General features: G+C 48.5%; 1 protein-coding gene across 2 annotated transcripts in view; it reads left to right on the top strand.

The window, feature by feature from the left end:
- The first annotated feature begins 324 nt into the window (after positions 1–324).
- Positions 325–23,511, top strand: part of HABP2 (hyaluronan binding protein 2) — a 32,238-nt gene continuing 9,051 nt past the window's right edge. Inside the window, exons 1-7 of one of the 2 annotated variants that reach the window (XM_036106219.2) lie at positions 325–475; positions 12,106–12,142; positions 18,838–18,948; positions 20,362–20,469; positions 21,668–21,784; positions 22,639–22,758; positions 23,262–23,433. In XM_036106219.2, coding sequence (XP_035962112.2) covers positions 407–475; positions 12,106–12,142; positions 18,838–18,948; positions 20,362–20,469; positions 21,668–21,784; positions 22,639–22,758; positions 23,262–23,433 — 734 coding nt within the window. In that variant the 5' untranslated portion in view covers positions 325–406. Of the gene's footprint in view, positions 476–7,889; positions 7,906–12,105; positions 12,143–18,837; positions 18,949–20,361; positions 20,470–21,667; positions 21,785–22,638; positions 22,759–23,261; positions 23,434–23,511 lie in introns of those variants that run through there. The other variant, XM_078077100.1, reaches the window with a different exon arrangement.

Below are 23,511 nucleotides of genomic sequence, written 5' to 3'. Positions count from 1 at the left end.
ATCAGCAATGGCCACGGCCCATAGCAGAAGCCTTACCCGAACCCAGGCTTTCATCCTGCGACTGGGATGGTCCTTATCTCTCGGACCTTCTGCACTGAACCCTCAGTGGCCCCCGGGGTGCACCCAGGGGCCGGGGCTCTTGAACTCTGCTACTTTCTTTGGAGACTTTCTCCCCAGAAAAGAAACCACCCCATGACTCAGCCTAGCTCCAAAGTTACCATTTGTTTAATCAAGATAGTTGGTTTGCAAAACATTAAACATTAAACAGTATTTGATGCCTAGTTAATAATTGGCATCCTCTTCATTTGATCCTGAATCCTTGGAGACTGACATTTTCCCACCCTAAAGGCATAGACAACAAAAGAAATTGTGTGTCAGGCAACGCAAGAGTTCTTAAACTGCATAGATGCTTGCCAGAATGTCTGACCTCCATATTCTGCTGTTAATGGTTCTGGCGGGAAAGACAGCCATGGGCGTAAGTGTTCTTTTCAAATGTCTGTAGTTGAGAGACTGAGGTTATGAGGAGAACCAAAGCAGCTGGGCCAGGAGTGACTAGAAACTTCAGTTGTGAAGTTGAATATGGCCGGGTTGTAAGAGTCAATGCATGCCTGTAATGTTGGTTGCTGTTGAGAAGTCTGTTCCACGAGACCATGTAACTGACTTGAGCCCTCTTGGAGCAGACTCTCCCTGAGCGCCTTACAACTAAAGGGACTGGGGCAAGAAAATCTGCTAAGACAGTGGGCTGGGATCTGGCGTGGACCTTAGAGAACCGTTTGAGAAGGCTTTGAAAGCTAGCGACTCTCTTTGTACCCCGTTGATAGACCTACACAGTTTTCTAGCCATTTCAGGCAACACAAGGGTAAGATCCCCTGTGATTTGGCTCTAGAGGAGAATCTTGCTGGTTGCGTATGATCCTGGCAACAGGTTTACTTAGATGGATTCATTTTGGAGAAAGCTTTGTGGGTAATACTGTTTCTCCCTTTTCACAGGACCCTAGTAGATGGGGCAGGGAGGGGAAGCAGGGGCCCAAAGGAGGTGGTGGTGAGCAGGGAAAGGAAATGCCATCCGAGGGTCTTGCATGGGGGGATGCTCGGCATTTGGGAGCAGAGGGCTAGAGGAGAGGTCAGCTCCTTCTGTGGGCCACTGTGGTCACGGACTACTGGCTGGATCTTTGTGGGCACAGGAGAGGCCCCATCAGCAGAAATAGAGCCTCCTGGAATTCCCTACCAGATGCGGGTTAGGCATGAGTGTGGGGTTGGGAGCCAGCGCCTTGAATCACAGCTTTGCCACCTTCTCGCTGTGGAATATTGGGCCAGCAACATAATCTCTCGGAGCCTCAGTTTCCTCTACTGCAAACCAACTGATAGTCTCTCACTGATCTGGGGAGGGCCATGGCTGATTGAATGAGGTGATGTATTGGCTTTCAATAAATGTTAGCTCTTTTCCCTTAAAATTTCCAGAATGAATACAACTTCTCTGTAAAAATCAGAGAATGCCCCGCTTTGTGCATGTGTGTGCGTGTGGGCAGGGGGGAGTGGATAGAGAGGCAGCAGGGGATGGGAACTGAATTAACAGTCATAACCTCTTTATCTTGTGAAATACCTTTGCATTTTATTTCCCATTTTACTCCATAGAGCTTTTCCTGTAGGAAGCAGGTTCAGTTTCAGGTTTTCTGATTAGATACTTCAAAAACAAGAGCCTCTCTTCCCTTTTCGGTAAACCGTCCTCAGACCCCTACTTTAGCCCCATATTAACCTGTCAAGTGTCTCACCTCTGAGAGAGTTTTCTTGTCCAATGATGACTTGTATATGTGTGCTGGGGTTGCAATTACACATTTTCAAGTCCCGTCCCCCCCCCCCCCACCTCATTTGATTGCTTGTTGGATGTCTGGGGCAGAGACCCAGCAGAAACAGCACAAGTCTAGAGGAAGAGGGGGCAATTATCAGAGGCCCACAAGGGGCCCAGAGAAAGTACCAGTTGGAAAGAATTAGAGCCTAAAGTTTGCAGGCAAGGAGAGAGTTGATGTGGTCTGTTTGAAGGTCACAAAACGGTAATGGTCCCCAAAAATCCCTTTTTTGCAGGCCCCGGTGAATTTTTAGGGTTAGCAATGAAATTATAAGTCAATAATGGATAAAAGAGAAAATATGAGAGATAGCCTTCAGGCAATGAGCTTAGTCGGTTCCAGAGAGAGGATTCAGGGCTTTGGAATGTTTTCTTACCCCAGATGTGTGCCAGACAGGTGGTCGGGAAGGCGGCTTGCGTTCCACGGGCCAGGCCACAGACATCCAGGGGAAAGTGGCCAACCCACTCAGATGCTTTGGAGAGTTCGGGGGCATCATCGGGGGAAGGAGCCACACAGCCAGATGGGCTGGGCGGCCTCTCCCACCGCACATAGCTAAAAATACTAACCAACTGCTTTCGTTTAATGAGAAGTCCTGTGAGCCAGGCTCTGTGTTTTCAGTGGATCAGTTCATCTCGGGAAGGACCCTGAGAAGTAGGAACTGTTATTGCTCCCATTTCACAGATGAGAAGATGGACAGCTTGGCCTCACACCCCTGGGAAGTGGCAGAGCTGAGCTCTAGATTATGGGATGCTGTCCACTGTCTGGACCAGGTCTTTTGCCTGGACCCTGGCTAAAGATGAGATCTCTTCTGTCCAAAGAGCTTCAAGGGCATGGTCCTTTGTGTAGGAACAGGGAGCTCTTAGACCAGGGGTTTATGTGCTGGTTGGGGTGTAACAACTCCATGTGCCTCTGGAACTTTAGAGAAAAGCAGTCACAGGGCCTGTGATCACTATCCTTTGGAAGGTTGTATGGACACATGAATTTAGGTCATGGAGCACACCTTATAATGCCTTCTCTCTGAGCTCATCTCTAACTTAGATTTTTATTCAGATATCTATGATCCAAAAAGGGATAGGTCAAATGTGATTGCTGTCAACACCACAGCTTCAGCCATAGGTTCTTCCTGGACGGGGCTAGATTTGGTTTTCCTTAATGAACACCTGTCCCCAGCACAGCCTTGTATGGTTGTCCCCATTTTATGAGTGAGAAACAGATCCAGAGTTATTAAACTAACATCCCAGCCAGGATTGAGGCCCAGGTCTGCCCAACTCCTTCCCCATTACAGGAAGCCCACTCAACTGTGAAAAGGAAGGGCACCACCATCCAGGGCTCAGAAATCTCTTCTTGCTGTGGTTCTTGGGTGATTTGGGGGTGCCACTGGGCTTGGCCATAATAAAATTTGACCTCTTCCAGGGTCAGAAGCCAGAGGACAAGGCTTGTTCAGGCCTGCCCTACTTAGCTCGGCCCATCTCCAGAGAGGACAGAAGACAATGGCCCCTCCTCTCCCCAGTGTGTTTGTTCCCACTCCTGGACTTTTTAAACCCTAGAGTTTAGATTTAAGAACTCTGGAACTCTAGCATCCTCTCAGGTAGAGCACCACAGACATTTTTGAATAGGCCAGAGTCTGCAAATTGGCAACTTGGGGTACATTCGGCTCACAGCCCAAGTCTTATTTGGTGGGTGGAAGGTCAGCCTAAGAGTATTTTAATTTCCTTTCAGTTGCTTGGTGACATTTGCAAATCAGAACATTTCACATAGAAATACAAATTCCCAGCTTCTCTTGAAAACCAGACATTTTAGTAACATGGGGCTCACATTCCTGTTTGGCACCAACCAGATGAGGGGCTGTTGCTCCCATTTTTAGAAGAAATTCAAGCCCCCGAGTCCATAGGCCCTACCACTTTCTACTTTGACACCCTTTTGCTTGACAGATGTACATTATCTGCCAGATTCTAATTTGGAGAGAGAGAGAGAGAAATAAGACAGAGCCCAGCTTGTCTGTTACGATGCAGAAATAGTGTGGATGTTGAAGGATTGGAGCCAGTTTTGGATGGTCAGGTAACTGGGTTCAATGTCTGATTAATTTGAGCATCCAAATCTGCATGCCCCCCAGGACTAAACCAGGCCTTTGATGGGAAGATACAAGCCACCCCTTTCTAAGCCTCAATGTTCCAGAATGTCCAAGTTTCTTTCAGACCCAGGAGGGATGTCCTTCCCTCTTGCTGGAACCCACACAGAGTCTTATGGAAAAGAGAGGGATTGAATGTCACTGCAACTTCTCATACATTTTTTTTTTTAACTGATCCAAAGCACAATTCCAACTCATTAGCTTTGGTGGTGTGCACTAGTATTTAGGGAAATCAGGTTGCGGGAAAATCACATGTGTATATAGGCACAGATATATTTATATTTTAAATTCATCAGGGTTCCCTAAATGCAAAAGCCATGCTGCTGTCACAAAGAAACAGCATGGCAGAATATTCGGCAGCCAGGATTTTAAATAAAACATGCTTTTCTTCATAATTAATATAACAAGGTTTTCTGGCTTAGGACCTGGCAAGGATCCCAGGAAAAATGAAGGGGTGGGGGTTGGTGTGACATGCCTCTGACCGGACGAACAAATCCCAGGAAGAGGTTATGCTTAGTGAGCCCTCCTCAATCATGTCCACACTTTGCAAAAAATAAAAAGAAAGGAAGGAAGGAAGGAAGGAAGGAGAAAGAAAGAAAGAAAGAAAGAAAGAAAGAAAGAAAGAAAGAAAGAAAGAAAGAAAAAGAAAGAAGAGAAAAGAAAGAAGAAAGAAAGAAAGAAGAAAGAGAAAGAAAGAAAGAAAGAAAGAGAAAGAAAGAAAGAAAGGAAGGAAGGAAGAAAGAAAAAGAAAGAAAGGAAGGAAGGAAGAAAGAAAGAAAGAAAAACTCAAACTCACTGACAACAGTGGCTAATAATCATAATCATAGTGGCAAACATTTATTAAGTTTATTAAGTCTCTACCATATGTCAGCTATCGTGTGCCTACTGTTTATGATCTCATGAAAGTTTCCCGAGAGCCCCATGAGTTAGGGGCCATGTCATCCGCATTTGACAAATAAGAAACTAAGCTATAGAGAAGTTCAATAATCTGCCGCAGATGGCAGCCTTGGGGGGTTACAGAGCCGGGATTCAAACCTAGGTCTGCCCAATGCCAGTTCCAAGCTCATGACCCCTGGGCTAGAGATTGGCAATGTCAGGTGCTACCTAAGAACAGAAGAGGAGGTTGGGCATGGTGTGGAGGTGTCAGAGAGGCAGTGGTCTCAGACTCTAGCTTCGGGCAGGAGACAAAGTTGCTCCTACCCGGAGGCAACTTCCACAGTCCCCACAGTTTTTCTTTCTAACACCAAAAGCATCGAGGCTTGCCAGAGGGCTAACCAATCCGTTCAGTGTTTTCAAACCTTACTCATGAACGAAATCTTGCTAAAGCCCAAGCCAGTTTCTTAATATGTTCCTTAAACATACTTATCTTTTTCTCTATCTTGATAGATTTATTTTTAAAGGAAATTGTCCCTACTATAAATGGGGAAAAAAAATCACAGAAAATGATGTCATTGAATTCTTACCGGTTACACTTGTCACGCGGATGCTCAGAACCTCAAGCCTGCTTTCTCCTTGTGGGAAGGGGAGACTAGCAAGAGGCAGAGAGGATAGAGACTTACCAGCTCCACCGAGTTTTTCTTTGTGATGGGTTTGGGAGGGTTGACAGTAGAATTGGGAAGGGAGTGACCGCCTCCTGCTGTGTTTGCTGTCGCGCCCTGGCCAAGCACCACCCAAATCAGCTTGGGGATCCCCGGTTCCACACTAAAGAAAGCACAGCTTCAGGGCTGGACTGGGTTCCCATCAGCGGGAAGTTACTTTTCTGAGCCCTGAGCTGTTTGCTGAGGCCAACTGGCCAAGGTTAACATGGGGAATTATGCCCATGTGGCCGGCCTCCGACCCATCCTATTCTTTTATTTGTTCATTTGCCTTTCCAAAGGCCTTCCAACTGCATTATCACATCCAGAAAGGAGTGTTTTTATCCAATCTCACTATCCTGGATGACCTTACTCCCTAACCTTCAATCCTCCCCAATTCTTTGCAAATGCTACACTCCCCATGAGCAGCCGCATCCCCTTGAATAAAAAACATCAGGGCAAGGAAATTTTTACTTTTACAACTGGGGAAACCGAGGCACAGGGAGATTCAACACCTTGCACAGGAGCAAAGATCAGCCCAGAGTCTCCTTGGCCAGGAGCTTCATGCCTAAGGCAGGTATAATCAAAGCAAGGCTGAGGGTAAAGTCCCCTGGGTACTGGTTGAAAATACATGTTCTGGGCCTACTCCAGGGCTCATGGACACCTAACCTCTGCAGATAGGGTCCAGGAATCTGAATTCTCATCCAGCTCTCCTGCAAAGAATGACAACTGCCATGGAGCTCCTCCCTCCACCCCACCCCCTCTCTGCTTGTCACATGAAGCTATAGTCCAGCCCCCACTTACCTGGGCGGGCATCTGAGTGGGCTCTAAAGCTCTGAGCTTGAAAGCAGAGAAGCTGTACAGAGTCCCTCTGAGCCAGATGCAGGTTACTGACTTCGGAGCAAGGAGGTCTGGTCTTGAGTCCCTCCCCTGCCCCAATCAGCTCATGTCCTTACAGGAATACTTCACACACACACACACACATACACACCCTGGGCCTTAGTTTCCTCCTCCATACAGGAAAGCTCTAGACCTGCTCTTCTCAGCAATGCACCCTTGCTGGTCACTATGGTCCTGCTTCACCCAGGCTCCCAAGAAGGAAACCACCCACCCAGAGCAATGGCCGGGGCTTTCTTCTTTGGCCTCCATAATTTCCCCTTCCCTCCTTGCCCTGAGCTTCAGATTAAAGCAAAGCCACAGGGAACCTGTTGATTCTGAGACAGCATCGTGCAGCTTCTGTGCTAAAGTAAGAAAGGCAAGATTCCTTGTGACCGAAAAAAGGACCGAGTGGCACCACTTCGACACCTATTAGGATGGCTAGAACTTTTTAAAAATGGAAAGTAACCAGGGTCTGTGAGGATGCGGAGAAATTGGAGCCCTCACGCGTGCCTGGTGGGAATGTAAAATGGTGTGGCCGCTGTGGAAAATAGGATGGTGGTTCCTCAGAAAGTGAAACGTAGAACTATCCTAGCACCCAGAAAATTCCACTCCTAGCCACAAGCCAAAAGGATGGGAAGCAGGAACTGAAAGCTATTTGGACACCAGTGTTTACAGCAGCTTTACTCACAACAGCCAAAGACGTAAACAACCCAAGCATCCCTCAACATACGAAGGGGTAAACAAAATGGATATACAAGGAATCCGACTCAGCCTTCGAAGGAATGAAATTTTGATATACACTACCAACACGGATAAACCTTGGGAACATTATGCCTCGTGAAATAAAGCCAGTCACAGAAGGACAGATATTGTGATTCCACACATACGAAGTACCTAGAATAGGCGAATTTAGAGACAGAAAAGAGAAAACAGGTTGGCTGGGGGCAGGGAGGAAAGAGTAGTTGTTTAATGACTAAGACTTTCTGTTGGGGATGATGAGAAACTTTTGGGTAAAGATAGCGGGGATAATTACACACAATGGGAATGTGACTAATGCCACCGAATGGTCCACTTACAAATGGTTAAAGTTAAAAAGTAGTGTGTTATGTGTATTTTATCACAGTTTTTTGGTTTTTTTTTTCCCCCCCGGAAAAGGTCTAAGTGGCTTTGCACAACTGTTAATTTCATCACCTAGTTTGTCTGGAGCAGGAGATAGAGTGGGGGGGTGGTATGGGGCAATACTTGGGCTGGTGACCAGAACCCTGACAACCTCTGTCCTCTGTCACCACCACCTCTCACCCTGACCTTGAGCTCTTTGTCCAACAGTGAGGACTGGCCTGCTGAACTGTGCACTTCTGTCTTTGGCCCGCCTTCCAGCTCCATGGCTGCATCCTCACCTGGCCCCGGGGCAGACTTCCCTCCCACCCAGCTGCCCTCAGGAGGAATGCAATTCTTCCACGTTGATCTACCACCAGGTCATGGTAGAACATCCAAGGAGGAAGGGATGGTGGGATTAGAGTCCCCAGTTTTTACCCACCAGGGGAAAGGTTTTTCTGTTGTTGGTTCATGCTAAGCCAAGCTTCAGGCCCCAAGGGACAGGTCTAGCTCCCCATCCCCCCTCTTCTGCTTCCCAAGCCTGGGATTCATCAACTCAGAGTTTTAGCCTCTGCCTTTTTGTTTGTTTTCCAGAAGATTTAGAATTCTGAAAGGTTAGAGGAAGAACCAGAATTGAAATAATCTAGGAAAAGATTAAATTAGATTAAAGAGAGGCCAAAACAGATTAGACTTCTATGCTCTTCACCCCTAAGGAGATTACACTGTAAATCAGTAAGACTCAGAGACAATATCTTTCTCTCTGGCCTCTGTCTTTCCCACTAACCAACCTTAGCCTAGAAGACCCTAGAAGATACTAGAAGCTGCTATTTTAGCCCAAGTTGAGATGAGGAACACAAGTGGTGGAAGAAGCAGGCAGTGACTGGCGTGCGCCTTGAGCTGGGTGGAGATGTGTGTTGAGATGCATTAGCCACAGTGGACCAGCCGAGGCTGGAGCTGACTTTTGTACCTTCTGCAGCTGTCATTGGTGCCCAGTGGCCCTCTCTGTGTCCTGCCAGGCCTGGGCTAGTCTGGACAGGCCTTTCATAAAGCTTTCCAAGGATAGGGGTCTGATCTCATCACCCAGTTCCATGCCCTGCCTCTCTTAGAATTAGGTAGCTCTTCTGTTTCCTTCTTCATTCTTCCATTCCAGTGAATGCTTGCCATGGCTCCCTTATCCCTCATCGTAATGGAAATTAAGACCAAGGCCTCTGACGGAAGGCTGGCTCCATTCCATCCTGGCTCCAGCAGTTGGCCAGCTGAGTCACTTTGGGCAACTTAGTCTCTATACATCTGTTTGCTCACCTCTAAAATGGACATAATTATAGAACCTCAATGATCAAGTATTATGTACAATAAGTGAGAGACCAAACGCACGTACACCATTTAGCACACTGTCAGCTCTTGATATGTGTCAACGGAGACCACAGTTGTCTCCTCCTTCTTCTTATTCTTTTGCTTTAGGGGTCTTCCTCCTTGGATTTGCAAGTCCCAGGAGTAGGAGTTATATCATTTCCCTGTCACCGTGGAAAAACGGAATGCCATAATGGGATGAAAGGAGGCAAATATTGTGCCTACCCATTCCCCCGGCCCCATCACCCAGATTAGTTTCAGGATTCAGACGGAGGGCATAAATAACCGGCTACTGGCCTGACCTTTCCCACAAGGTCCCCCAGATATCCAGCCTGTGTTTGGGCGACCCCTTTCCACATTTCACTGCAGTCTCTCCCGGGGGACCTGGTGATTCACAAAACGAGTGGGCCGGCTTCAGATCCCTGGGACCCCCAGACACGCAGCCCAGGCTGCACAGCTGGGCGGCAGCTGCTTCCGACTCCCCGAGAGCCAGTGGGATCAGCAGGGCCCCCAGCCCCAAGAGGTCCAGCTTTCTTTTTGTTGGTTTCCCTCCGAGCTCCAGCTCCAGCTCCAGCTCCTGGGAAGGGCACGTCTGCCACCTGCTGGCTGTGGGCGGCACGGTACCTGGCTGGCCCTCCTGGTCCCGGTCAGAGCTACAATTTGGGGCTCTGGCCCCAGGCACGGGTGTCAGAGGGCCTTTTGCGCACTGGGCCCCAAGGAAGTCTGTTCCTCGAAGTCCTCCCTCCCGTCCTGAGCACTTCTTGGGGCCGACAGTGGACAGGCACGGCCCACACAATTCAGTTCAAACGGGAGAATTCAGTGGGTACCTCCTCTGGGCTGCGCGAATAGGGTAGAGAGGGACAGGCCCTGTCCTCCAGATGAGCTCCACGGAGGGCAGCGGAGGCAGGGCAAAGGACAGGACCAAGGTGGAGTTGGCAGGGGGGGTAACGTTGGCACCTGGGGCTGTCTCATGCCCCTCCTTTGGCACTGCCTTGGCCCTCAAGCCTGGAGGGGTCAACTTCAGATGCTCCCCATTCGAGCCCCCAGGCCCAGGAATACCCCTGAGACCTGAACTTGCCCTCCCTCTGTCAGGTTCCCCACTACCAACCCCCTTCCTAGAGAAATGCCCAGCCCTTGTCTCATCCTTTGCAGAAACCAGGTGCGGGGTCGGGGAACGTGAGACAGTTAGACCCGGACAGGCACAGCCCAGACAGCTAAGGGCCTCTCTACTCTCTGCATCCCGCTCCCTCGCCAACCATTTGTGGTAGAATTTGTCAAATCTACAGAAAGTGGAAAGAATAACACACTGAATATACATATAGATATATTCACAATACCATTATCATTCTCAAGAAATTCCACATTGATATGCTAATATTCTCTAATATAAGTCTATATTCAGGTTTCTCAATTGCCCCAATAATGTCCCTTATAGCTTTTTCCTTTTTAAAAACAAGGATCACTCACTGCATTTGGTTGTCCTGTCTCTTTAGTCTCATTTAATGAAAAACAGCCTTCCCATCTTCTTTGTCTTTCGTGACCCTGACATTTTTGTAGGGTCGAGGCTGGTTGTTTTGTCAAATGGCCACTATCTGCCCCGTCATATGCCTTATGGGTAGACTCAGGGTAAGCATTTTTGTCAAGAATCCCACTTGTTGATGTTGTGCGCTCAGTACATCCTGTCAGGATGCAGTCTTTCTTTTTACCTGTCTTTTCTAATTTATTGTCCATCTGCCTAATTCCCAAAATGGTTAAAGTGGCCGACAGTAAAACAGAAAATCAAAACTTCCGCTGGAGGGAGAGGAAGATTGATGTGGGTACTGGGAAGATGACCACATTGGCCACAGCTTTTTAGTGGCTAAGACCCAAAGGGAGACCCGTCAGGGGCTAGAACCCTCTTTTTCTAAATCGGATGTCAGCAAACTTTGTCAAGTGCCAGGAAGGAAATATTTGGGGCTGTCTGGTCTCTGTCACAATGACTTCGGCGGTGTAGCACCAAAGACGTCTCAGACAATACTTAAAAATAGGCATGGCTGTGTCCCAATCAAATGGGTTTGCCTGCAAGGGCCTGAGTTTGCTGACCCTTGAATTAAGTAAAAGCAAATATTCCAGCTATTAAATGAGTAAAGCTTTCTTTTTCCGGTAAGTACTGCATTCTAAAAGGAACTGTTCATAACATTATTTACTTATTCAGCAAAAACTCTTTGAGGATCATCATGTGCCAAGCACTATGCTCAGTATGGGGTAATACATCAGTGATGAAACAGACAAGGTCTTTGCCTTTCTGGAGGACGGAGTCAATGTGAGAAACAGATAACGTGCAGATGAACAAATGTAAACTACATGTCGCAATAAGAACTATGGAGGAAATGAACGGATAGAGTGACAAAACAATGGGGGAGGGGGTCATACCCATAGGGGAGTTGGGGAAGGCCTCCTTGATGACATTTAAGCTGGCACCTAGTGATGGTCATGAGAGATAGCTTTCCAGGCAGAAGGAAGAGCAAGTGCAAAGGCCCTGAGGTGAGGGGAGCTTGGCTCATGCCATTGGAACCCAGGTGTGGCTGGAGATTAGTAAGGGGCAGTGGAAGGGAGGGGTATGGGGGGAGGTTCATAGGTTGTGGCAGATGTTTGTATTTTATTCCAAGAACAATGGGAAGCCACTGGAGAGTTTTAAGCATCTGTCCATCCCCAGCCCAAGGAGTTGTCACCCAAAGCAATCACCTAGACTTGAGTGTGAATCCAAATCCTATCACAAATGTGTGACCTCTGAGCCTCAATTTTCTCATCTGTCAATGGGCCAATAAAAGCCTCCTTATAGGGCTCTTATAAGAATGAGATGCAGCAACGCACAATCAGGCAGACAGGAGATCCTCAATCCATGCTAATCACTACCACTGACGAGATTGTCTGTACCGGCGGGGGGGTGGGGTGGGGGGGGTGGGCAGCCACGCCCCAGCGTGAGAACAGGTACGCACAAGCACCACAAGTCCGTACCAAGAAGGATGCTCAACTGGCACAAGAAGAAGGAGGCATCTTCAAAATAGGTCCCACCCTCTCCCTCCCACCCATCCCAGCCACAGCCATCCCAGAGCACCCAGCGTTCTTGATCCTCCTATGTGACCCTGGGAGACGTTCCTCTGGCCTTGCAGGAGCTTAGGGAGGCACCCAGCCAGTCAGCTGACTCAACCTTGCTCAGCCCTGTGTTGGTTTCTGTTTGTTTCTGTTTTTTTCAGTTCTCCCTGATGTCTTTACTCATAGACCCGGACCCAGGTGAGTGTGTGGATCGCCCTGGGGCTCCTCACAAACTACAGGCTGGTTCTGGGATGGAAGAAAGGGGACCCATGCATGTAAGTGTTGGCACAAGCTCAGGATTCAAACAATTCAGAAATGTTGTGACCCCTTCCAAGAATTTTCCCAGAAAATGCACCCCCGGTGTTTGTCCCTCCGTGCACATACACCATGCTTTACTCGATTTTGAGTTGCCCATGAGTACCCCTGGTCCCCCGTCTCAGGATCCCAAGAGAAAAACTGCTGATACAGTTAAATCCCTTCATTTTACAGAGAAGGGAACTGAGGCCCTGCGAGGGGAGGCTACAGGTCACACAGCCCGTTAATGATGAGATGAGCTGAAAAGGCCGACACAAAGTGAGGGTGGCATCGGGCACTTACTGGCTCCAGGCAGGCTGGCCCTGGGCCCCCACTCGCTCCGGGAGCCAGGTCCTCCATGCTGGGCCACGCAGGCAGTCCCCAGGCCGACCCACCCCTGCGGTGGCCTCCCACCTGCACCCCCACCACTGCCGCCCTGCCTGGGGCCCTCCACTGTGCCCGAGCAGAGCAGGGCTATTGCTCTAGCAGTCACCCAATCTCTGACTCGGGGCCCAAGTCTCCCTTCACTGCTCCGAGCCCCAAGGGGGAGAAAACTGCACACCCAAGTCCACCAGGGTGGAGGCTGGTATCCCCCACTGGCAGTGACCTGTGCTGGTCCCCCACAGAGGACCAGAGCCAGGGAGCCAGCACATGGAGATGGCGGTCATGTCTAAAGTTTGGGTCAAGGGCTTATTTGGAGCAAATGTGGGGACACCTGGGTCAAAATCCACGTGACGGTCAATATTCTCCAGCAGCAAAGCTGTGGATGGGCAGACAGACTTGTGCTGGTTCAAGGCAGGAGATGTCTGAGCTTTGTCCACCCCTTATGCTCAGGGAATGTTTGTGGAATTGAGCATGGCATGTGTGTTTTCAGAGGGTCTATGTCCTTCCCCAAAGGAAAGGATTCTGTTCTATTCGACAACATATAATTTAATTCCTTGGAGGAATCTTGTTTCAGGGGGCTCCCCCCAGCTGCCCGCACCAGCATCCACATGTGGAGTCCAGGACAGGGGGTGGTCCAAAGCCAAGAGGTGGGAAGAGCTGCCCCCTCTCCGGCCTTCAGCACACACCACTCAGGCACCAGGGGTCAGAGAGATGGAGCTCCAGAACTGTGGGGTCACACAGCAGACAAGGAGCACAGAAGAGTCCAGAGACCTCGCTCTCTTCAAGGATTTGAAAAGCAGATCCACTCCTAGTCCATGAGGTCAACTTTGTGAGAATTAAGAGGTGTTTCTACCTCAAGACACTGTACGGCCATCATTCAGAAAATTGCAGAAGACATCTACAGTGACCGCGAGTTTCTGACACCATGGCACTGATGTTGTGCAGTGAACAACTTACACAACTGGATGCAGTGGCCCCACTACTCATGGATCACAGAAAAGGGAGGATTCATTCTCTGTGTTCATAAGGCTTTTAGCTTTAATGAAAGAGATTAGAAGTGATAGGATCAGATTTGGTCTGCAAACAGGAGAACTTCCTCCCCATCAGAGTGGTCCAAAAATCTGAATGGGCTGTTGGGCTCTTGGGAGGTAGTAAGTTCTCCATCACTGGTGGTCTTTAAACACAGGCTGAAAAACCACTTAGGGAGTGGAGAGTATTGGATTTACCATTCTGAAAGTCTAAGCTCTAGAAGAACTCTGTCAATAGTTTCTGCCAGTTTGGTGAGTAGATGAAGGGACCCTGGAGCCTGCCATCCCTGGGCTCCCAAGTCTGGCTCGAGGTGTTCGGTCAACCTCTGGCTGTGGAGTGGGGCGAGATGTAGTAGCTGGGCCTTTCTGCAAAGAGCAGGTTAGGTTTTTAAAATGCCCCTGTCGGTATCTGCTCTAACTGCACATGGGGTGGTGCTTCGATGGAATTTGTCAGATCCCAGCCGGCTTTAGAAAGCGGTGTGGCCAAGGAAACACCATGCCCGTGTCCACAGGCAAGCGGCTTCTGTAGCTGGTCTTGCTGGACACAGTGCATGGCGAGGGTTTTGCGGGAGCAGAAGGCGCCTGGGCCACGGTCCCCAGTGGGTGGCCAAGGAGGTGGCCATCAAACAGCACAGACTCTGCTCATCTCCCCAAAGCAGGTGCCGTGACAGCCAACGGGCCTGCGGAAATGCCTCTTCAAAGCTGGCTTGGCTCTGCCCAGCAACACAAGCTGAGCCCATCCATCAGCTGTCCTGCCACCTGCCAGTGAGGGTCTCCGCTGAGCTTGCCCTGTCAGCTGGATTGGAAGCGTCAGATACAGGCCAACAGGGCTGGGGTTTGGGGGAGGCCCTCGGAGGAACTGTCTGTGCCACGGTGATGGATGACGCCAACAGGGACAGCATTCCAGAGATTTTTATTCCGTTCCGCACATCTGGCAAGCTCCTTAACCAGAGCAGCTGCGGATCCCCCATCACACAAACTCTGAGCTTTTTCCGAGAGACCCTGGGTCCAGACCACAGTAATCCCGCTTGAGGGACTTGGAGCATGTGCTAAAAAAGATTTCTCGACGTGTGTTACTTCCTGGAAGCTGAAATCCATGGAGTTCCACGAAACACAACCCCACAAGAGGCTCCTGGGCCGGTAGAAAAGCAAACCAGACTTGGAGTCAGGTAGACATGGGTTTGGATAGCACCTCCTCCTGCTCTTGTTTTCCCATTTCTGTCAAATCGGAATAATAATACCTATGCCACGGGGTGTCTCTACGGTTAAATAAGATCATGTGCCACCACATTTATTTAGTATAGTGTCCAGGACATAGAAAGTACTCAATAGATAATAACCAGTTATTGGGATGATTTGAGTTAGCTCAGGATACTCTCACCATCCTTCCTGATAAGTTCTAGAAACAGACTCTGATAAATAGACAAATCCACAAGGATTTCTTTTTATACCTAATACAAAATGCTCCTGAGAGCAGCTCCCATTCTTCACCCGAAGCATTCTCCTTTTCTACAGCCTAGAGAAAGTCTCCAATAATCTGTATTTGGACCTGCAGTGTTTTCCTCCAACCCAGCAATGGAAGCAAATTCTAGGTCGGGCTCTAACCCCTCTCGATGCAGGAAAGCACTTGGACAAATTTCTAGACTCTACGGAGCTCAGCAGGCAGCTTCTTCACCAAATACCTACGACCCAGATCTCAAATAGTTTCTCTCCTAAGTTCCCCGTTTCCTCTGCTCCAAGCAAATACCAACTTTGCTGGCCGAGCTCTGTGCTGGCCAATCAGAAGGAAGGGAGGCTCCACCACAGAGGGAAAAACTCACTTGTCAAACACATCCATTAACTGCATCTAGGGCTCTGTGCTGGGTCTGAGGGCTACAAAGAGGAATATACATGGCCCTCGCTCGTAAGACACCAACTATCTAGTTGGAGGGAACAATTATAGACCAAGTTGAATAATAAACCACAAGAAAGAGGTACCATCTGAGCTCCAGCCATGAAACCTAACACTCTACAGCCTGCTGGGCCACTGAGGAAATATCTAAAATTCTTATCCCACTGGCAACCCAATATCAGTCAAGCCCTGTGTGTTCATTCATTATTACTGCAGAGTATACTACCCCAAACTTAGTGGCTTCAACCATGGATATTCTTAATAGAATAAGAATCATGTCTCAATTCTTTGGGTTGGCGATTTAGATCAGGTTCAGCAGGGCACTTCCTCCGGTCTGGACCAGGCTCAGCAGATGTTGGCCAGGCTTCCTCTTGAGTCTGCAGTCACCTGATAGATCGGCTGGGCTCTCATATGTCTGAGGCCTTGACTGGAAGCGCTAGGCCATCTGCTGCCCCACACCTTCTCTTAACCTCCAAAGAATAGGCCAGACTTGTACACATGGCAGTCGCAGGGGTGGGAGAGGGAGAGAGAGAGAGAGAGAGAGAGGGAGAGGACGTGCGTAAGACTTCTTGAGACCCAGGCTTGGTGCTGGCACGCTGTCCTTCCAGCACGTGCTATTATTGGTCAAAGCAAGTCCCAAGGCCAGTTTAGACCCAAGGGGTGGGGAAATCAACTCCATCTCTTGGTAGGAGGACCTGCAAAGTCTCACTGCTAAAGATGAGGTGACAGGGAGAGGTGGCGGGTCGGGGCCATCTTCCCCCATGGGATTGGCTCATACTGCAGTAACGTGCCAGTGTGGAACGTGAAGCCACTTGAGCTAGACTCAGCCACATCTAGCTCCGCTGCCTCTCCACTCCCCGTTCATCTCCTTTCTTGGCTGGTTTTCCTCCCTGACTCACCCTGGCCCAGAAGCTCCTGTGTTGGAGGCCACATCCCACTCTTTTCTGCACATCTCTCCATTACTCCCAGTACCTTCCTGAGCCTGGTGTCATACTTGGCCCAACGTAGGTGCATGACATACTTTTCTTATGTAGACAATGGGATTAAGTGCCAATAGCATAGAAAAGACAAAATAAGCTAAGTTTGGAGGTGGAGAAGCGCTGCCAGGGGGTGCTTCTATAAAGGGCTCTGAAAACACGGGACAGGCGCCCCAAAGGTAAAGGATCTTGGTGCCTTTCCTTGCATAGAACTCCAATCGGCTGACTTCTGGTGACCTGGGGCCACTGAGCCTCTGTTGCTTCACTCCACCTTAACCAAGGGCCCTGGACCCCCCAGGGAAGAGCAGGGATTTTTTACCTTGTTTAGGAGACATATGACTCAAAGCTTACATGTCTTATTCCCTCTTTAGCTTCACTGAGAGCTGAGCAGACCTTGTTAACAAGGCTGGATTCCAGTTAAAATCCTCCAGCAGACATTTCAGCCATCCCCCAACACCTAGAAAAGTCACGTGACTCCATTTATGTAAACACCTTCCCCATTTCCAAATATCTGCAAAGGGAATGATTCTTAATGGCCGAGCTGAGATTAGCCCGGCTGACCTTCAACCCGTGGGAGGGATGGGAGAAATTACAGGAGCACTCTGAAGGCACTTATCTATAAACACCTGTTGGAAAAACAAAAATAAATTCTCTAAACCAAAAAAGAAATAAATAAATGATGTAATGAGCTCATTACCAGCCCATTGTCTCTCCCAAATGTCAGTTTGAAATCTTTCATGTCAAACTCCGAAAAACGGTTTTTTCCCCTCACTTTCTCACTCTCTTTCTCTGCTTTATCGTGCTAGATGGAAAGAAACTTTATTTGCTCCAGGAAGACAATGGCCTTATCTTCAACCTAGATCCTCGTCCCTGGAAAGGTGGCCTCCTCTGGGAGCATTTTCATAGTGGGGAAAAGCAGCTCACGAGAAATAATGAGCAAGCAAAGGGAGTCTTGACTTGACACTGTGATAAATGAGGTGAAACTTTGGCAAGGAACCAGAGTTGGCGTATTCAAAAAGGAAATAAAAAGATCGTTCCATTTTAATGGGAAATATAAAACAGCCATTGTGCAAAAGTCGATTTTTCAAAAGCCAAAGAGATAAAGACTATAAGGGAATGACTGAGAGACGAGGGAGATAATGCGGTTGATAATCAGGCTGAGGTAAAGTGGCACGCTCCGAGCCCCCGGCTGGCTCTGCGGGAGTGCCTTTGCAAGTCTCGCTAGCTGCATTTGCTCCCACCTCATTACCATATGCATCTCCAGACAGCGTCCTTATAGCTTCAACTTGCCGCCTTGCCACACTCCGGCCAGCCGGGGAGAGCAAAGTCAGCCCAACTTTCTTCAAATCGCGAACTTCTCTCCATGAGCCACAGAGCTACCAGCATCTTCTAAGTCCCCAGATGACAGAGAGCCCGAGCCCAGCCTTACGCATGCACTTGCTCTTCCCAATGGACCTGACTAGCATGAGGTTGACACCTGTGGGCAGTGCCATACCCTGCCCTGTCTTTCACTGGGCAAAATCCATGAATCTTCTCTAGGTTGTCCTTGGGCAAATCCTAAATAGCAGGCTCGGTATGCGATGGGAATGGTTGCACCCCTTTCCCCAAGGGTAAGTGTGAATTAACCGAGGCAGTGAAAGAAGCCAGCTGAATGCAGTCGAGCTGATGCAATTTAGGGGCTATATGGGGATCAACTGCCTTAGTCCAGATCCTGCCATTTATTCTCCATGTGAAATTAGCTCTGTAAAATGCTTGGTGCAGGGCCCAGTACATAGTAAAGGCTCAGTACATCTTAGCTGTTAGGATGACGCTAGAGATACAACGAGAGTACTTTGATGCCGTGACCAAGAGGAAAGTGATGAGTTTCTTTGACTTCATAAGCTAAGGTGACTAATAAAGGCCCAGGGAGAAAGTTTATTCACAAAACTGCCCAAGGAGGTGCTCAGGTGCTAGTGGGTCTCACCCTGGGCACCTCTTGTGTAGAACCTTGGAGACCTTCTAAACCCCAATCATCTTCCTGCTGTTCACAGATAAGCAAACCAAGGCCTGAGAATACTAGTAGCTTGTCCAAGGTCACAGTCAGTGGAAAGCAAGAACTTGACTTCTCCCCATTTCCGATCAGGTGCTCTGGACCCTGCCAAATGCCAACACCGCCCTGCTGGGTCATAAAACACACCAAAGGAAAACTCACCACGCCTAACCCCTTCTGTCCACCCCATCAGTTGAGGAGCTAGAAAGACACATGGATCCTTCTTCAGGATTTGGAAGTCTTTGGGTCTAATGATTAGGGTTTCTTCCATCCTCTTCCCACTTCTGCAGATTGGACCCCTGACTACTACGAGAATAGCTACGAGCAATCCAACCAGGAAGAGAACAGCAGTAATACTCCTGCCTACCAGGAAAATCCTGACTGGTACTACACAGAGGACGGTAGGTGCCAACGCTCTTGGGGGGCCCTCCTGGGAGGAAGCCAGCTCTGCTAGAGGAGTTTATGTGTGATTATATGCAAACGCCTCTCTCTCCTCTCTGACCAGCATCATAGAATGGGTATCGGATAAATGACTTAGACTGGCTTTTTTCAGTTAGAATCATACACTAGGAGGACTGGGGAGGTTCCTAGAGACTCTCTCTCCCACCCTCGAGTGACAGAGGAAGTGGCGTTGACTTAGCCAGGGTCATACAGCAAGTTAGTGCATCATCATCTGGGGACCTGACACGGTGAGTAAAAGTCATGTTCAAAATCACTTCCTAGCTTTGATTACAGGTAGGTCCTAATTATGCAGAAGAGGCTGGGTTAGCATTCAGTATCAGATTGTAGCTTTCACAAATGTGGCATTGAAACTTCCCTTCCCTTTGTGCTGTGGTTTTCTTTCTCTTTACATTCCTCGGAAGCTTTGCACAGTTGATGTGTGTGTGTGTGTGTGTGTGTGTGTGTGTGTGGTGTGCACACTCACACGTATGCTTCTACACTTGTTTTTGTTTTTATGGCTTCTTAACCCAAGCAATGGGACAGAAGGAAAAATGAGAAGTGGGGCCCAAGCAAAAGCATGTGACAAAGCCAGGAGAAGGAATGGAATGCACTTAGCAGCTAGAATAAAAACTGTAACTGTGCGAAGTGGCCTGGAAGGCAGGGCCAAGATACAGGGCATCAGGGGAACATCAGAAGGGACCATCAAAACAAGAGCTGGGCCCAGGGATCCTAGTTCCTGAACCAAAGAACAATGTGTGTGAACAGAAGGATAAAGAATTCCCCAAGGGAAGATCCATTCAGACAACCATGAAAAGCCAAAGGCACAGATGAAATATGACAAAATCTAACTGAACAAGTAGTTGAAGAAAGATGAAGGCCACTGGGTCATTTCCTCCTCGCCGCCAATCCTTCTGTCACCCTCTTGCCTTTGGTCTTCTTTCCTGATGTTCAGAAAGCTTGTGTTTCATTAGGGGTGGGTTTTCTTTCCCCACTCCTGACCTCCACCCCCGGGCACTGGGAGTAGGGGAGGTCTTCAGGCTTATGAAATGCCTTCAGCATCAGAGGCAGACCCCGTGGCACTCCCAGCGAGACTGGGAGGAGAAAAACACTGATGGTGGAAAAGGGGAGTTTCTCAATGAGAAACTCAATGAGATTCCTTCTCGCCTGTCCTCTTACTAACCTGAATCTCTCTCTGGTCCTGTGACTGCAGTTTTCCTTGCTCTTTAAGGGCAATTCATGTTTCCCCCTTTCCCCAGTCACCGGCTATGCATTCGCTCTCTCATTTGGGCCAGGAGACTGAAGTTTGACGAGCAAGCAGGGGGCTTCTCACCTGCTGTGCTTTGCGATCATTGACTTCTGTCCACGTATCATAGATCCATGCCTGTCCAACCCCTGTGAACACAGTGGGGACTGCCTTGTCAGCGGGGACACCTTCACATGCAGCTGTCCAGCCCCTTTCTCTGGAAACAGGTGTCAGAATGGTGAGTGCACTTTCACTGGGTTCCCTCTTCCTTCTGAGTTGAACAAGAGGCACCCCAATCTAGGGGGTAAAAAGGGCTGAATGATTCCATGGAAAGGGTTATACATATTGCATCACCCATAATGGACTCCTTGGCATGATAACAAGCGACATCTCATCGGATCCTTAGCCATGCGTATTGGATAGGACTGGTATGTCCATTTTATAGATGGGAACACTGAGGCTAAGAGGAGATAAGAGCTGGACTCTGACCAAGATGTATTCTACACTCAGGACTTGTTGTTTAGAGTGTTTGGACTAACTACAAGAGAGAAACACTGTTCTCAGATGAGAGAGCAGGAAGAATCTGAAGGCAGATGAAGCCCAACCCAGTTAGAGAAAGGGAACCCAGAGACACAGGGGACCTGATCATGGTCACACAGCTATTTAGGAGAAGAGCAGATATTAGAGCTGTGGTGCCTGGCTCCCATCCCCATGTGCTCTTTCTTCCTACCATCCTCACTTATGGAGACTCTGATAAAAATGATGTCTGCCTTCAGTGACCTCTTATGGGCATAACATGAAGTTATGTGATAAGATATTGAGAATAGAACCCTTATGGGCTAAGTGAACCCCTGGAGAGAATGTAGATTCTGTTCTATCTGGTGACCATCTAACTGGGGTGAGGGAGGCAGTGAGGATCTTTAAATAGGGCTTTATGGTTGTCTTCTTTTCTCTGTGCCTTCTTCACCCCTTCCTTCTATTTTCAATCCTATAAGTCCTTCAATAAACGCGTCAGGATGGTTTGGGGTATCAGGCATTAACATAGTACCTGGGTTCATCCTTCAACTTCCCCAAATAATGACAAAATTGTAAATGAAATATAAAATCAACTGCAAAGTAAAGAAACTCAAATTGTAGCTCTATTTGTTTGTTGAAGGTATAAAAATGATCAAGGTTTTTAATAAAGATAGAGTAAGAAAGAATATGAGCCCTGGAAGGAACTGGGATGCAATCATCCATGACCCAAGGATTTATTTAAAAAATATATATATATTTTTTGTCCGGGGGTAGCATGGTATTTCGGGGCCACAGACAAGGGCACGCACTCTGTCAGTCATGCTTCACCACCACCCCCAAACATTGTATTATGCGGGTACCCCAGTAAGTAAAATTTGTCCCCAAATCATGTTGCTTACTTCTCTATGGATCTCCTACAGTGCAAAACAAGTGCAAGAACAACCCATGTGACCGGGGCGAATGTCTCATTACCCACAGTCCTCCCTATTACCGCTGTGCCTGTAAACACCCTTACAGGGGTCCAGACTGCTCCACAGGTAAGTGCGGGAGGCCCCTGCTCTGGTACGTTTTCTCTCTCTGAGTTGTGCCTGGAACATCTACAACCTATTGTGTGGAAGTCCAGATGCCTCTGACGTTTTAGTAGCATCATCCGGGGACACCTGGCAGGCTCAGTCAGTAGAGCATGTGACTCTTGATTTCAGAGTTGTGAGTTCGAGCCTCACGTTGGGCGTAGAGATTACTTAAAAACAAAATCTTGAAAAAAAGAAAATGCATCACCCCTAGAGAGTCTAGGGGGAATTGACTAACCTGTGTCCCTTCTCATCCAAAAAGAATAATCTTGAAACTCATTTCCTCCAGGAAGTAAGCCCGGGTCTATTCCTGGAACGGGCCATATAGGGGATTAAATCTGTACTTAGTCACTGCAATGAGTCAGGCATTGTCCCAAGAGATTTACATTTTTTCTTACATTCTTCCAAAAATACCACAAGGAAGAACTTTACAGATGAAGGAACTGAAGTTCAGAGAAGTTAACCGACTCGCTTACAGTCCCACAGCTATCGAGGGGCAGAGCCAGGTTTCAGCCTAGCTCAGACTGGCCCATAGGTTCCTGCTCAGTCTATACCTCTTATTCCTCACTGAATGACCCATTTACTTAGATGTTCTTCTTTGCATGGCCTCCATCACATTCCCTCACCCATGTTTGTTTATGTTCTTAAGGTTCATGTGTCCATTTACTAGAGTGTCAGTGGGTCTGTCTTTCCCCTTTGGTAACCCAACTTTTGTGAAAGGATGGGTACCAGAAGAGTGCCACAGAGATCTCCTCATCATCTCCAATGTAGCTACAACTCCTTCTGAAGAGCCTTCCTGGCCCCACTTCCTGTGTTCACAGCGGTTCCTGTGTGCAGGCCAAATCCCTGCCAAAATGGCGGCACCTGCTCCCGGCATAGGCGGAGAACCAAGTTCGCCTGTACCTGCCCTGACCAGTTCAAGGGGAAATTCTGTGAAATAGGTATGGATCTCTACCACCGCCACTTCAACAGAAACTTGGGGCCACAGTGAGGCCTCTGGAATCCTTTTACATTTGGGTTTTGTTCCCAGAATGGGGTTAACGTCAAGATTCCCAAACTCTACTATTGCCTCTGCCTTCCAACCAAAGGGCATAGGGTGCACCTGGCTCTGTGTAAACAGTCATAAACTGGGATGTAGTGCAGGCAAATCAGGTACACCTGGGCCTCCCTGGCCCTCAACCCGAAGGCCATCAGGCTTTGTGTGAGCCAAAATTAAAGAACTAAGTTCCATCTAAGTTCCATCACAACCACCATGTTTCATGTTTTTAAGCTGGGCTGAACGTGGAATATACAAGCCACTTTCCTTCTGGAATTCATGGTGCAAGCTCAGGGTGATCAATATTCAGGCCCGATCCTCTCCCCACTTGATACACCTGCCAGGTCCTTTTCAGGAGCAGCATGCCAGTCCCTCTCAGTTCCCATGTCCCTGCCTGCTCTCTCCAAGGTCCTGATGACTGCTACGTTGGTGATGGCTACTCCTACCGAGGGAAAGTGAGTAAGACAGTCAATCAACACTCATGCCTTTACTGGAACTCCCACCTCCTCTTGCAGGAGAATTACAACATGTTTATGGAAGATGCTGAGACCCACGGGATCGGGGAGCACAACTTCTGCAGGTAAAACTTATCTTCTTCCCCGTGAGCAGTCTTGGGTGCTTGTCAGTGTAAGGGTTTGTCTGTCCCTTTTTCCTGCTC

Source organism: Halichoerus grypus, chromosome 7 (assembly GCF_964656455.1).
Source record: "Halichoerus grypus chromosome 7, mHalGry1.hap1.1, whole genome shotgun sequence".
Taxonomy (NCBI): domain Eukaryota; kingdom Metazoa; phylum Chordata; class Mammalia; order Carnivora; family Phocidae; genus Halichoerus; species Halichoerus grypus.
The sequence above is the reverse complement of the archived record's forward strand: the minus strand, read 5'-3'. Positions and strand labels throughout refer to the sequence as shown.